General features: G+C 40.6%; 1 protein-coding gene across 1 annotated transcript; it reads right to left on the reverse strand.

Moving 5' to 3' along the window:
• Positions 1-11,139: 11,139 nt before the first annotated feature.
• LOC101417883 (ribonuclease P/MRP protein subunit POP5) lies at positions 11,140-12,432 on the reverse strand. Its single transcript, XM_012519581.4, has one exon. It carries the CDS (start codon positions 12,417-12,419, stop codon positions 11,907-11,909), a length of 513 nt encoding a protein of 170 aa, XP_012375035.2. The 5' UTR covers positions 12,420-12,432; the 3' UTR covers positions 11,140-11,906.
• Between the last annotated feature and the right edge of the window lie 3,831 nt (positions 12,433-16,263).

A 16,263-nucleotide genomic window follows, 5' to 3' on the forward strand; every position in this document is an offset into this window, starting at 1 on the left:
ACTGTAAGCTTTACCCTACATAAAATTCCCATTATGAAAGCCAGCCCACTTCTGGTACTTTGCATTGGCAGCCCTGAGGCAAACTGAGACAGTGTCCTAAGACGGGTGATGGCGCCCCGCAGCGTCGAGCCACGCTAAGGGACGTGGTCTTGGCAGTTCAGTGGAGGACAGCGGGTGGGGGGTGGGGTGGGGGGAGAGTACGCCAGATGAGCTCCCATAGCTTTTACCTCTCGGCAATGGAGACCCTTCGAAAGATTCTAACAGATGGATCTGATAGAAATCGTTCTTTTTTCTTAGAAGTCAAAGATTTACAGAGAAATCATGCAGAAAATAGAATTCCTGTGTACCTCCCTATTGTTATGACCTTGCCTTAGTGTGCTATACTGTTACAAATGATGAGAGAATATATTTTTTACACTATTTACTATAGTCCATGGTTTCCATTAGGGCTCACTGTGTTGTACAGTCCTATGTAAATTTTTTTCTAGTAACATAGAAATTGCTTTTGTTTTTGTCTTTTCAAAGACTTATTTATTTTTGCCCTTCCCCTCCTCCTGCCCTGTTGTTTTTGCTGTCTGTGTTGTCTTCTCTTCTCATCTCCTCTCCTCTAGGATTCACCTGGAGACCTCTGATGTGGAGAGAGGTTCCCTGTCGATTTTTGCCACCTCAGTTCTTGCTCTCTGCTGTGCTTCACCTTGACTCTCCCCTTGTCTCTCCTCTGATGCGTCACCATCTTGCTGCGTGACTCCCTTGTGTGGGGCACTGCCCCACCACGCAGGCACTCCCGTGGGCACAGGCTCACCACACGGGCACGCACGTGGGCACTGGCTCACCATGGGGGCACTGGCTCACCACGCGGGCACTCGCGTGGGCACTGACTTGCCGTGTGGGCACGCTTAATCTTCTTTTTCACTAGGAGGACCCAGGGATTGAACCCAGATCTTCCCATATGGTAGGTGGAAGCCCGATCACTTGAGCCACATCCGCTTCCCTAGAAATTGTTTTTTAAGCTGATTTACTTTGCAGCTAGTTGGCGATGAAATTATCCATCTCCATTAGCCTGTCGGCCTTGGGGGCAGAGATTGCGTCTAGTTGACTCTTGTCCTAAGGTTGCTGCTAATCTCACTGGCACCACTGTGCAAATAAGAGAAGGGCAGCTTCTCTGGGCACATCCAGGCCTGCGGGGCCAAGGCTTGGCGAGCAGACAGTACCTGGGTGAGAAAGAGCACAATGCACCATTTCCTTCAAGAAAAAACCAGCCCACACCAGGGCTCATGGCTTGGTGAGCACAGCATGCCAGAGTCCAGCCCACCTCGCCCCTCACTCAGGCATCCTCATGCAGTGCACAACCTGCACAACGTCAGGTGGAGGTTCTGAGAATCCACACTGAGCACCCATCCAGAAATGACTGGATCAGCACTGACGTAGGGTGACAGCAGTAAGACTGGAAAGAAGGGGATACGTCGAAGAGACACACTCTCCTGTACTCTACCTGCAGTGGCTGCTCTGAGGGATCCTGGATATCATGTACCAAAAGCGGGGTCCTCTCTGACAAATCTGCTCCGTTGAACTCCTCAGTGGGGACTCTGCTAGGAAAGTCTGCTCTCGAAATCTTGTTCCACGGCACCGGTATCTCGACGGATTGATCCCAGGTTCCTGTATGCTCAACTGATAGTGTTTAAGCTTGAGAGCCTTCCCAGGGGAGCTTTGCTCTTTGAACTAAGGACTTACAAACACTTGTCCTGGTGCTAGCTTGGAAAAAAAGTAGAGAAGTGTGCTGGACAACTGGTCAACAATACTTTTCTCTGGTGATGGAAGGGAAAGGAAGGGGAATTGGGGAGCTTTTGTTGCCATGGGCTTCTGAGATACCCAGTACTTGCACTAAGTGGGGTTCATCTATACTCCCAGACCCCTCAGTATCTGATACTGGGTTCCCTTCTGGTTGGTCCACTCTGTCCCCTTCACTCACCATCTCCCTGGCAAAGTTCTTCCCGATTTGGTCCTGGGCTTTATTTTTCACTCGCTTCTCTCCACCAACAAACACCATCTATCCCCATGACTCCAAATGCCACAGCTGAGTGGCTCTCACTGACCTCCCGGCCACACCTCCCTCCCAAACTCCAGACTTGGCAGCATCTTAACCCCTTGCCATTTGCATTTAGATATGTTAATGATTTCTCAAAAACCAACATATCCAAAACCTAACCGATTCGCTTTGGATTTTCATCGTAGAAGTAATATATTCTCATAGTACAAAGGGAAACCAGTCAATGATATAAAAAGTTTAAAACTCTACACCATCCCTACATTTTCACATGAACATTGCTTAAATTTGGTGCCATTTCTTTTTACAAAACTAATATTACATACAATTATACATATATTTCATTATTTAAATAGTTATATTCCATGATATCAGTGTACCCCAGTTGACTCACTTTATGGCCATCCCCTTTATTTTGATGTTTGTGCCTGGAGACAATCCTGCAATAAGCATCTTCTGTAGATATACAAGCGTATCCGTTCATACCAGTGTTTTTATTTATTTATATAGAAGAGATTCCCCAAGGAAGAATTTTTAGATGAGAGGCTATATGCACCGTCAATTTTCATCATATTGCCAAGTTAATTTCCAAACAAGCTCTAGGAATAAATAGTCCAATAAGCAATATAGTAAAGGATTTCCCCAAAACGTTCATAGCTTTGGATGTGAGCACTCACTTAATATTGGTTGAATATTTCACAGAGTGAAAACGGTATCTCATTGTTGTGTTAATTTGCATTTCTGTATTAGTGAGGCTGAGACCTCGTAATGGGTTTATTGGCATTTAAATTTCTCTTCTGACAAAGATCTAAAAAATGGGCTATTTTTTTAATTGAGTGTTTGTCCTATCAATTCATAAGAACCACTTGTACTTCAGGGGCATTATCTTTTTTTTTTTTTTCCCCTTTTTTAGGAGGCACCAGGAACCAAACCTGGGACCTCCATGTGGGAGGCAGGCACTCAACTGCTTGAGCCACATCTGCTCCCAGGGGCATTATCTTTTAATTGTCATATCTATTACAAAGTTTTCCACAGTCCAAATAGGTTCCTTGAATTTGTTTGTGATAGAATTTTATCATACCTTTTACTTTTCATTTGTACATGGTAAAATATATTTCCTTTTAATTTCATGGCTCCTTGACTTTTTGATCTTGTGTAGGAGGGTCTCCCCCACAAAAGCTTTACAAGATTCCCCAAAATTTTCTCCTAAAAGTTTTTTTAAAAATTTTATTTATTCCTATCCCCCTCCCGCCCCATTGTCTGCTCTCTGTGTCCATTCATTGTCTGCTCTCTGTGTCCATTCACTGTGTGTTCTTCTATGTCTGCTTGTCTTCTCTTTAGGTGGCATCAGGAACTGATCCTGGGACCTTCCGGAGTGGGAGAGAGGCACTCAATCTCTTGCACCACCTTAGCTCCCTGGTCTGCTGCATCTCTTATTGTCTCTGCTCTGTGTCTCTTTTTTGTTGCATCATCTTGCTGCACCAGCTCTCTACTCGAGCCAGATCGCCATGTGGGCTAGTTTGCCTTCACCAGGAGGTCCTGGGAATCGAACCCTGGACCTCCCATATGGTAGACAGGAGCCTAATCTCTTGAGCAACTTCCACTTCCCTCCTAATAGTTTTGATTAAAATTTTTATTTTGAGATAATTATAGATTGACATGCAATTACAAGAAACAATACAGGAAAATCCTTGGACACTTGACCCAGTTTCTCCCAATGGTAACATCTTGCAAAACTATAGTACCTCACAGGGAGTGGATGTGACTCAAGTGGTTGAGTGCCTGCTTCCCACATGGGAGGTCGCAGGTTCGGTTCCCGTTGCCTCCTAAACAACAACAACAAAACAAACAACAAGCAAAACAAATGAAAAAACCAACTCAGGGGAACTGTGGCTCAGTGGCTGAGCACCAGCTTCCCACATACAAGGACCTGGGTTCAATCCCTGGCCCCGGTACCTAAAACAAACCACTCTAGTACATCACAACTGGGATTTGACCTTGATACAGTGAAGACACAGAACATTTCCATAACCACTAGGATTCCTCCTATTGTCTTCTTATCGTCTGCACACTTCTCTCTCCTTCCCCACATCTATCCTGAAAACCACTAGTCCGGTCTCCATTTCTATAATTTTGCCATTTCAACAAGGTTATATAAATGGAATTTTACAATACTAACCTTTCGGGATTTTTTTTTTATCCTTTCAGGATAATTCTCTGGAGATTGATCCAAGTTCCTGCATGTATCAAGAGTTCATTCATTTTTATTGCTGAGCAATGTTGCATGGCGTGGCTGAACCACAGTTAGTTTAGCCTTTTGTCCCTTGAGGTACATGTAAGCTGCTTTCAGTTTGGAGCTTTCACAAATAGAGCTGCTGTAAACATTACTGCACAGGGTTTCGTGTGAACATGTCATCATTTCTCTGTGTTAAATACCCAGGAGTGGGATTGTTAGACCCTAAGGTAGTTGCATGTTCAGTTACTTTTTTAAAACTGCCACGCTTTTCCAGGGTGGCTGTACCATTTTACATTCCCACCAGCAACATGCACGTGATCCAGTGTCTCTACATCCTTCCCCGCTTTGGGTAGTGTTGCTACTTTTAGTCATTCTGATAAGTGTGTTGTGAGAGCTCACTGTGGCTTTAATTTGCATTTCCCTAATGGCTAGTAGGCTGAACATCTTTTCATGTGCTTATTTGCTGTCTGTGTATCTTTCTTGGTGAAATGTCTGTTCGTGCCTTTGCATATTTTTTAATAGGATTTTTTGTTGTTGTTGAGTTTTGAGAGTTCTACATAAAACCCAGATACCAATCCTTTTTGGACATATGGTTTGCAAATATTTCCCCCCACTCTGTAGCTTGTCTTTTCATTCCCTCAACAGGGTCTTTCTCAGAGTAAAAGTTGTTAATTGAATGAAGTTCAATGTATCTTTTTTTCCCTTTTAAATCGTATGTTTTTATTCTGAGAACTCTTTGTGTGGTCCTAGATCCTGGTAATTTTCTTTTTTTTTTCCTAAAAGAAAGTTTTATGTTTTACATTTAAATCTGAGATCCAGTTTTGGATTAAGTTTTTGGTAATGTATGAGGTTCAGATTAAGATTTTTTCCCACTACTGTTCCAGTACCACTTCCTCAATAGAAATGATTTTGTTATAAAAAATTAGTTGGTCATATTTATATGGGTCTATTTCTGGATTCTCTACTCAGGCCCATTGATTTATGTGTCAATTCTTCTACCAGTTCCACTTAGTTTTAATTATTGTAGATATAAGTCTTGACACTGGGTAGGTTGACTCATCCCTCTTTATTCTTCCTTTTCAAATTTTTAGCAATTCTATTCCCTTTGTTTTTCCATATAATTTTTAGAGTAATGTTGTCTATAACTATACAAATCTTGCTGAGAATTTGATTGGGATTATGTATATCAGTTTGGGGAGAATTTACGTCTTTATTATATTTTGTCTTCCAATTCATGAACATGGTATGTCTCTCCATTTATTTATATCTTCTTTGATTTCCTTCATCAGCATTATAATGTTTTTGGTATCAAGACCAGTATGTCTCCTGAGTTGACACCACGCAATTCCTTCCTCCCTCTCTCCCTCCTTTTGCTTTCTTACTTCTTTCCTTCCTTTTTTTTTTTTTTTGGTGGCAACTGTAAGTGCTATGTATTTTTAATTTTGTGGTCCATGTGTTCAATGCAAGCATGAAGAAATACAATTACTTTCCTTTCTTTCTTTCTTTTTTTTTTTTTTTGAGGTACTGGGGGCTGGGGATTGAGTTGTATGTGGGGAGCCAGCACTCAACCATTGAGCCACATCTGCTCCCCACGATTACTTTTAAAAAAAAATAATAATTTATTGAAGTATATCACTCATACATAAACATATATAAACAAAAAGTGTATACTAATAGTTGTGAACTTCCAAAACAAACATATATAACATCGTACAGGACTCTCATAACTCACCCTACCACCAATAACTTGCATTGTTGTTAAATCTTTTTGAGTAATGATTAAAGAGCATTGCCAAAATATTACTATTAACCAAACTATTTAACCAAAACCAACCCTATTATTATTATCTTTATATCATTTGTATATGAACATACATCAACAATTAAATGTATAGTAAAAGTTGTGAACTTACAAAGCAAACATGCATGACATCATACAGGGGTCCCATATCAACCCTTCACCAACACCTTGCATTGTCATGAGATGTTTGTTACAAATTGTGAAAGAATATTGTCAAAAATCTTACTACTAATCATGGTACTTATCTCACAATTTGTGTGTTTTTCCCCCAACCCACCCTATTATTATTTTTTAAATAAATTTTTTATGACAGAAGTTGTAAACTTATAGAACAATCATGCACATGTGGAGAATTCCCAAACAACACCCCTTCATCAACACACCACACTGTGGTGGAGATTGTTACCATGTCCATAGTATACATTTGGCTCACATTTTCCATACTGCCTCATTATCAGCACAAGACATCGTTCGCATAGATGCAAGAATATTATATTATTACTGCTAACCACAGTCCATAGGTCACTCCAGCTGTATTTTTCCCATGCTTCTCCACATTCCCAACACTCTGCAGTAGTGATGTACATTTGCTTTAGCTCACAAAGGCCACTCTTGCATCTGTACTATCAACTACAATTCTCATCCACCTCTTGGTTTACTGTGCTTTTCAGTTCCTAGATTATTCTCTAGCATTCTGTCAATTAGCATTTACATCCTAGATTACCATTTTTAGCCACATCCCCATTTATAAACTAGCTATTACTTACTATATATTACCATCCACTCTATACATTTCCACACTTTTACAGTAAAGCTAATTAAAACTTCTATATACATTAAACATTAGTAGTCCATCACAGTCCTCCTCTTATCTCCTTTAAGAATTCACCATCTGCCACCCGGTCTTCAAGATATTTTCCTACAATTTCTTCTAGAAGTTTTATGGTTCTTGCTTTTATTTTTAGGTTTTTGATCCATTTTGAATTAATTTTTGAAAAAGGTATCAGATGGGGTCCTCTTTCCTTCTTTCAGCTATGGATATCCAATTTTTCTCAGCACCATTTGTTGAATGGATTGTTCTGTCTGAGTTATGTGGGTTTGACAGGTTAGTCAAAAATCACTTGACCATACATGTGAGGGTCTGTTTCTGAACCATAAATTTGGTTCCATTGGTCTATTGTGTCTGTCTTTAGGCCAGTACCATGTTGTTTTTATCACTATAGGTAGGTATTATGATTTAAAGTCTGGAGATAAGGGTTCACTTTTCCTTTTTATGATGTTTTTAGGCTATTTAGGACTCCTTACCCTTCCAAATAAATTTGATGATTATGTTTTCATTTTTTTTCAATGTTGGTGGAATTTTTATTGTGATTGCATTGAATCTGTATATCAATTTGAGTAGAATTGACATCTTAATGATATTTAGTCTTCCAATCCAGGAGCATGGAATGTTCTTCCAGTTATTTAGGCGACTTTTTAAATTTCTTTTAACATTGAGTTGCAGTTTTCTGAATACAAGTACATTACATCGCTGGTTAAGTTTATTCCTGACTATTTGAATCTTATCTGTCATATAAATAAAAAATTATTTTTACCACTCTTTTGACACTTTTAGTTACTTTTATTGATATAACCTTCATTTCTAGACTCTCTTCCACGCCTCTCTCTCCTGTCTTTTCTTTTTAGGCTCTAGTGCACCCTTTAGTATTTCCTGAAAATCTGGTCTCTTGCTTAGAAATTCTCTCAGTTTCTGTTTATCAGTGAATATTCTAATCTCGCCCTCATTTTTGAAAGACACTCTTGCTGGATATAAGATTCTTGGCTAGAAGTTCTTCTCTTGTAGTATCTTAAATATATCATACCACTGTCTTCTTGCCTCCATGGTTTCTGGTGAGAAATCAGCACTTAATCTTATTGGATATCCCTTACATGTTATGCATTGCTTTTCTCTTGCTGTTCTCAGAATTCTCTGTCTTTGGCATTTTGACATTCTGGTGAGTATGTGTCTTGGAGTTGGTCTATTCAGATTTTTTCAGATGGGAGTATGTTGTGCTCCTTGGACAGGGATATCTATGTCCTTCAATAGGGTTGGGAAATGTTCTACCATTATTTCTTTAAATATTCCTTCTGCCCCTTTTTCCTTCTCTTCTCCTTCTGGGACATCCATGACGCATATGTTTGCACGCCTTTTGCTGTCATTTAGTTCCCTGAGACCTTGTTCAATTCTTTCCATCCTTTTCTTCATCTTTTCTTTTGTATGTTCACTTTCAGAGGCCATTTCTTCAACGAATCAATTATTCTGCCTCCTCAAATCTGCTATTATATGATTCCAATGTTTTTAAAATTTTATTTATTGCATCTTTCACTACCATAAGATCTGCTATTTTTCTATGTATGCTTTCAATTTTTACTTTGTGCTCATCCAGTGTCTTCTTAATCTCTTTAGCTATCTCATTGAATTTATTAAGGAAATTTTTTTTTAACATCTACGATGAGTTGTCTCAATTCCTTTATGTCATCTGGAGGCTTATCTTGGTCCTTTAACTGGGCCATATCTTCCTGTTTCTTGGTGTGGATTGTAATTCTTTGTTGGTGTCTTGGCATCTGGCTTACTAGAATATTTATTCTGGGTGTAGTTTTCCTCTTTAGTTTAGGGCTTCCTGCCCTTTCTCCCTTGCTGGTTGTGCAGTAGGAGCCAAGGTTGTAATTGGTGCTCCAAGCTGTGGAGGCTCAAGCTGCCCTCATTGCCCCAGGGACAGATGAAGCTTCAACCAACTTTCTCTTTTGCCAGGGATAGGGACAGCTGTGTGGAATAATCCAAGTCATGCAGGCCTAGATTGTAGTTGCCCAGAGAAACTGATGAGGCTTCTCACCCCTTCCTCCCCTGCCTGGGGTGGGGATGGAGCTGCAGGTGTGGGCACAATCTATGCAGTGCAGGTCCAAGATGACCACAGTTGCCCCAGTAGACTTCCGACTAGTCAGTCTGTGCCTGCTGACTATACCTGCAGTTTCCTGGATAGGCTGGTACAGGGACCACCAGCCTCCTCCCTGCCAGAGGTGGGGCTAAAGCCTAGGCTAGGAGTGCAGGATGATCTGGGTGAAAGAAACTGGTCTCTACTTTCACTGAGAGTTTCAGTCAGCCTGGCTTCCCCTCAGGCTGGGGGTGGAGTCAAAATTGTGGCTCCTAGCGTCTTTCTGACTTGGACCTGTTCTCAGGATTATACTGTAGCCCACTGAATTTACTCATCAGTAGCTGAAGTTGGTGCCCACCCGTCTCTTCCTCCCTGTTTTGGGGAAGTGGAGCTTTCAATTCCAGTTGCGGAATAGCTCCCAAGGCAGCTTGTGCCTCCAGTGGAGGATGGGCACCGGCCTCTGGGGCGTGGAGCACTCTACTTACGAGTCTTCTCTGCAGATGGCAGGCTCCTCCTTCCATTCCTTCAAGGATGTGGCAGGATGCTCTTCTGGCCCCCAAAAAGGTGCTTTGGCTAGCTCCAGAGAGCTCTGGATGTTTGCTAACTGCCCTGTAACAGGAGCTGACTCTAGGAGCTCCTTACTCTGCCTCCATCATGCCCATTCCCCCACAATTACTTTCTATATCTGTCCTGCAACATTGCAGAACTCCTTTCCAAGTTCTAGGAGTGTTTTTTGTTGGGTGTTTTTTGGTTTGTTTGTTTTTGTAGATTCCTTGGGTTTTACTACATCAACAATTATGTCATCTGTAGATAGGAACAGCTCTAATTCTTTCTTTCCAAACTGCGTTTCTTTTATTTCCTTCCCTTGCTGGGCTTCTGTAACAAAGTACCACAGACTTTAAACAACAGACATTTATTGTCTCAGGGTCTGGAGGCTAGAAGTCCCAATCCCCGTGTCAGAAGACTGCTCCTCCTCTGAGCCAGCCAGGTTTTGGTGATGGCTTGTCAGCGAGCCACGGCATCTGCGGTGTCCTTCGCCCTCACTGCCAGCCCACGCCTGTCTTCTCTCTGTCTCCTTCTCCCTGCGTCCAAATTTCCTCTCCCTATAAGGACGACTGTCCTATTGGTCTAGGCTGTTCCCTAATTCAGTTAATCATCTTAACTAATAACACCCTAAAAGTTCCTATTTCCATATAGGATCACATGCACGGGACCAGGGATTAGAACTTGAACGGACGTTTCAAGACCGCCAGTTCAATCCATCAACACTTGCCTAACTTCACTGGCTAGAACTTCTAATGCTATGTTGAGTAAGAGTGGTGAGACTGAGCAGTCTAGCTACAAAAGATACCAACCTAGAGAAATACAGTGGTGATTTGTCAGTTCCTTCAACCTGTCGCCAAATGAGGCTTTTGCCCGGTTTGTGCTTGATGAACACTGGGGCTGCTGCAAGCTGGCTTAGCTGGAGCAGCCCCCGAGGTACTGCTGCGAGCCCTCCACACGAGTGAAATAAAGCCACCAGGTGCCACATTAAGATGCCACCGTGACTCAGGAGGTATTTACTGAGCACACACTTAAAACATAGGGGTGAAAAAAGCAACTTAAATATAAATGCTTTTTGAGGAATTGGTCCATTTCATTCAAGTTCTCAAATTTATACGTGTATAGTTATTTGTAGTATTCTCTTATCATCCTTTTGTGTTTTTTTTTTTTTTGAGAGTGAGCTAGTCCACTTTATTGCGGAAATACACTTGATTATATAGGGTCGGGTTAAGGGAGGGGTAGGAGCTGGGGCGGATCAACTACGGGGCGGTAGTGGATAGGCGGAGCCGTGCAGGCAGCTATGAGGTAAGCGGTGACTAAGGAAGGGGGCAGATTATGAGTTGGCTAAGTGGGCAGGACTGGCGGGAAGGATAGTAACGGCTGGAAAAGGGAGATAAGAAAGGCTAGGAGGAGGGGTGAAGGGAGGCAGCAACACCTGGTACCTCCTTTTTAAAAAAGAAAAAAGTAATGTCTTTCCTAGCATCAGACCTATGGGCTTCTTGAGCTAGACTTTAATTTACCATTCTTAAAAGGATATGGTTCAAAATTCCTCAGTTGAGGGTATTCCAGTCTCGAGATGAGGGAACATGTTGAAGCCAAAAACTCATACTTTAAGTCCATTTTATTGTGGAGAAAACATTCTAGAAATGTCATTAGTTAGTAGTAGACCAAACCCAATCAGCAGTCTCTTCCCCCTCCTAATTCCTGTACATGGAGTATGACAATCTCACCTGTCAACAGTTGCTGGCCAGGTGAAAGAAGAAGGGTGGAAGTGCAGAAAATGACCAGAAGTCGGCAGCTGCTATTCAACTTTGCAGTAATGAGGTCAGGTGAGGCTAGCCCTGCCACCCTCACCACTCCCACCCCTGGTATTCATCAAAAATACCTGGCAAAGAATTTGGTATTTTTAAATACCAAGGTCCCTTAGGTCTGTCTTGAGACTGGCTATAGACCTGTGCTTAGTAGCTTTGTCTCTCATATTTCTACCCTAAATAATTTGATTTGCTTAATACCTATATTTTGGAGACTTAGGGATATAAGACTTAAGTGGAAGACTAAATATCAAAGATTCATCTAGTACAAATTGGGAGCCAGTCCTCCCACAAGGGCCAGTGATAGAGGGATAGCCAAACATGAACCCATAAGCCTTTTTTTGTAGTTCAAGTAACTAAATGATAAGCCAAATGTACTCTAACCCTGGTAAATTATATACAAAGATGTCAGCAACTATAGCAAGTTCACAACCTGCAGAACCATTTAACCAGGGAAGGCTGGCTAGTCAGGACAAAGGAAATTTCAGTTTAAGTGAATAAGTCCTCCACTTCAACTTGGTAACTTGTCCTCTAGTAAGGCCGGGGGGTAAGTAGAGGTTTACTCCATGGCTGCAGCAGCTTCCTCACCACCACTATCTGAAAGCTCCTCTTCACCAGACTCCTCCTCTAGCAAAGAGCTTTTAGTGACAGATTTCTGGATAGCTTCCCGCTGTCCTTCATCATTGCAGTTCTGCAACAGGATCAACAGCTGTCTCCTGTTATACTGAATCAGGAACTTCTGACATGTTCTAATTGTACCTCCCACGTGCAAGGTGTTGAAAAAACAAGGGTAACGGTGTCCTTTGTTTTCCAAGTATGTGATGAAGGGAAGAGCTGACCACACAAGCTGATAGAATTCCTTCCGGCATCGTAGTAGCACTATTCCAGTATAGGCATTGAGATATCTCACCGCGAAACCGATGGAGCAGGCGGCTGCGCCGAAAGTCCCGTGCACGCGGGGGATCGTGTCCCGCACAAGGCTGTTCAGCACTCGGTCCTCTAGACTCAGGCGGCAGCGAGGGTCGTCGGACACCAGTTCGCACAACAGGTACCTGTGCTTGAACCGCACCATAGCTGCCTCCGCGCCCGCCCTTCTTATCATCCTTTTGAAGTCTGCAGGATCTGAAGAGATATCCCGTTTCATTCCAGATATTGGTAATTTGTGTCTTCTCTCCTTTTCACTTTTACAGTCTTTCTAGAGGTGTGTCCATTCTACTGACCCTATTAATGAACAGCATTGCATTTCATTTATTTTTTTCTAATTTTATTTCAATTTTATTGATTCTAGACTTATTTACTTCTTTGGGCTTACTTTGGATTTATTTTCTCTCTTAATTCTATGTTCTTGAGGTGGGAGCTTTGTGTTTTCATTTGTTTGTTCGCATTTTGTTTGTTTGTTTTTGAGGTACCGGGGCTTGGGCTTGAACCCAGGATCTCGTATGTGGAAAGCTGGCACTCAACCACTGAACGACACTGATCCCCCAAGTTGGGTTTTTCATTTGTTTGTTTTGTTTTTAGGAGGTAGTGGGGATTGAACCTGGGCCTTCAAACATGGGAAGCAGGTGCTCAACTGCTGAGCTACATCCACTCCCCAGCTTTGATTTCTGATTTAAGGCTTTTCTTCTTTTCTAAATGTAAGCAATTTTTTAGAGATACACACTTCTCTCCCAACACTGCATTTTCTGTGTATCATAAAATTTGATACATTGTATTTTCATTTTCTTTTTTTTTTTAAGATTTTTAATTTATTTCTATTCCCTTCCCCCCCCCCACCCAAGTTGTCTGCTCTCTGTGTCCATTTGCTGTGTGTTCTTCTGTGACCATTTCTATCCTTATCAATGGCACGGGAATCTGTGTTTCTTTTTGTTGCGTCATCTTCTTGTGCCAGCTTTCCGTGTGTGCGGCGCCATTCTTGTGCAGGTTGCACTTTCTTTCACGCTGGGCGGCTCTCCTTACACGGTGCACTCCTTGTGTGTAGGGACACCCCTGTGTGGCACAGCACTCCTTGTGCACATCAGCACTGCGCATGGGCCAGCTCCACACTGGTCAAGGAGGCCCAGGGTTTGAACCTTGGACCTCCCATGTGGTAGGTAGATGCCCTATCCATTGGGCCAAGTCCGCTTTCCTGTATTTTCATTTTGATTCAGTTCAATGTATCTTTATATTTTCCTTGAGTCTTTCTCTTTCACCCATGGATTATTTATAAATGTGTTGCTTAGTTCCTAGTGTTTGCAGGTTTTTCTGTTGATTTCTAGCTTGACTCCTTTGTGGTAATAAAATACACTCTGCATGATGTCAATTCTCTTATTTGTTGATGTTTCTCCTATGATCTAAAATCTAGCCTATTTTGGTATATGTTCCATGGATGCTTGAAATGAATGGGTGTTCTCCTGCTGTTGGGTGGTGTGTTCTATACATGATAATTAGATCCTGTTGCTTGATGTCGTTGAGTTCTGCTGCATCGTTGCTGATTTTCTATCTAGTTGTTCTATCAATTGTTGAAAGAGGGGTGTTGAAATCTCCAACTGTAATTGTGGAGTTGTCAATTTCTCTTTTTAGTTCTGTTTGTTTTTGCTTCACATTCTTTGCAGCTCTATTGCTTTGTCCATGCACATTTAGAGTGGCTATGTCTTCCTACTGTAATTATTTCATGAGCCCCTCTGTCTCTAGCACTTTTATTTGTTCTGAAATCTACTTTATCTGCTATTAATATAGCCATTTCTGCTTTCTTTTGATTAATGATTTAATGATCCTAAAAAATAATGTTTTTCCATCCTGTTTTTAAATTCACTCTGTCCATCTCTTTTAATTGGCATATTTTAACAATGGACTATTAATGTAAGTACTGATGTTAGGGCTTAAGTCTGCCACTTTAGTTTTTGTTCCTGTTTGTTTTCTTTTTCCTGCCTCCTTATGTGTTACTTAAACATATTTTAAAATTCCAATTTGATTTATCTATAGTGCTTTTGAGTATGTCTCTTTATATAGCTTTTTGAGTGGTTGTTCTAGATATTACCTTATAAATACATAATTTATCACAGACTGGTGGTGCCAAAATTTTACCTGTTTGTGTGAAATGTAGAAACCTTACCTCTCTTTTCATCCTTTTACCACCAGCTCCTATCATCTCAGTGTCAACGTTTATTGATTTTTTCAAAGAATCAAGTTAAGATTGTCCTGGTTTTTGGTGTGATTAGTGTTTTTCAATTGAAGCCTGGACATTTAGAGTATTATATTATGAGGCTCTTGGGTGGTATTTAATGGGCTTCTCTGAAACTGGCAGGGGAGGTGCTGCCTCATTAGTGCCAGTTTCTCCTAATGTTTTTACTATCAAATTTTGACTCCTACTACGTCATCTGCCAACAACATGAATGCATCTGACAGATATTATGGAGAGCAAAATAATCCACACCTGACAGAGGATATAAAGTTGATTACATTTCTTTGGATTATGTAAATAGGCAAAACTAATTGATGGTAATAAAAGCCTGAATAGTGGTTAGGACAGAGTTAGGTAGATGCTGCCTGGGAAGGGGCTTGAGGGAGCTTTTGGGGACTGGTAATGCTCTACATTTTTATCTATGTCAGAAATTTCATTGTATATACTTACATAAAAACTGAACTGTAAACTTAGGGCTTGGGTATTTTATGCACTTAACTGTATACATGTTATATTTTAATTAAAAAGTTAAAAAAATTTAAAAATCTTTAATTCCTTTGGAACTGAATCTTATAGGTGGTGTGAGGAAAGAAGCTAGCTTTGTTTTCTTCCATAATTATTGTTAACTATGATGGGAATATTTATTAAATCAACTAATACTCATCTAAAGTACTGTATTTCTTTATCTTACAGTATCACCTAGACCCTACTGAACAATATTTTAAATTGTAGTGTTAGAAAGAAGAAAATTGAAAGCACTGGGAGAAAAGCTGACAGACCTGTGTGTCCATGGCACAGTGGTAGAGAGTGTGAGCAGTGCAGCCTACCAGGGAGGCAATGGGTGGGATCCTGGCTTCATCAGTGCTGTATGATCTGGGCAAAGTACCTCTGCTCTCAAGGCGTCACTCTTATATCACTATAAAATGGGGCGATGACAGTGGTTACCCCATAGATCACTGTGAGGATCAAGGTGAGTTCACGCTCATAAAGTGCTTCGAAGAATAAGTAACCCATAATAAACATTGATAAATGACAAGTTTGATGTAGCCATTTACAAAAGGAAGAACTCTAGGTGCTGACTTGGAGAATCTAAATAAAAAATAGCAAATTGCAGACCAATAAAAAAAATTGTGGCAATAGCAGGAATCTCTATCTTGCCCTGATTTAATAGAAAGTACTTTTAATTATTTCAACATTAGTATAATGTTTTCTAGTAAGCAGCCTTTATCTTATTTAAGTAGTTTTCTTTTAGTCCTATTTTACTTATTTTTCATTAGTAATGGGCTTTTAGTTTTATCAAATGCCTTTTACTATCGATAATATAGTTAGGTTTTTTATGGTAGTTTCTTAATATATAGAAATATGTTCATAAACTTCCCATGTTGACCCTTTCTTTAATTCCTGGAATAAATTGTCCTTGGTCCCAGTAGATTATTCTTTGAGTGGTTGCTCTAGATATTACCTTATAAATACATAATTTATCATAGACTGGTGGTGCCAAAATTTTATTGTGATAAATTATGATTTTATAAGGTAATATCTAGAACAACCACTCAAATAATAGATTATTCCTGTAAGGCTCAATTCACTAAAACTGTATTTAGAATGTTTGCATCTATAGTGATAAGGGAAGTTAATCGTCTAGTTTTTGTGCTATTAGTCACACTAGTGCAAAGTCACGCTAGTTTCAAATATGAATGTGAAGGCTCTATATTTCTTGATGGCATAGAATAGCTTAAGTAGCATGAGAAATGTC

The sequence above is a fragment of the Dasypus novemcinctus genome, chromosome 9 (genome assembly GCF_030445035.2).
Source record: "Dasypus novemcinctus isolate mDasNov1 chromosome 9, mDasNov1.1.hap2, whole genome shotgun sequence".
Classification (NCBI taxonomy): Eukaryota; Metazoa; Chordata; class Mammalia; order Cingulata; family Dasypodidae; genus Dasypus; species Dasypus novemcinctus.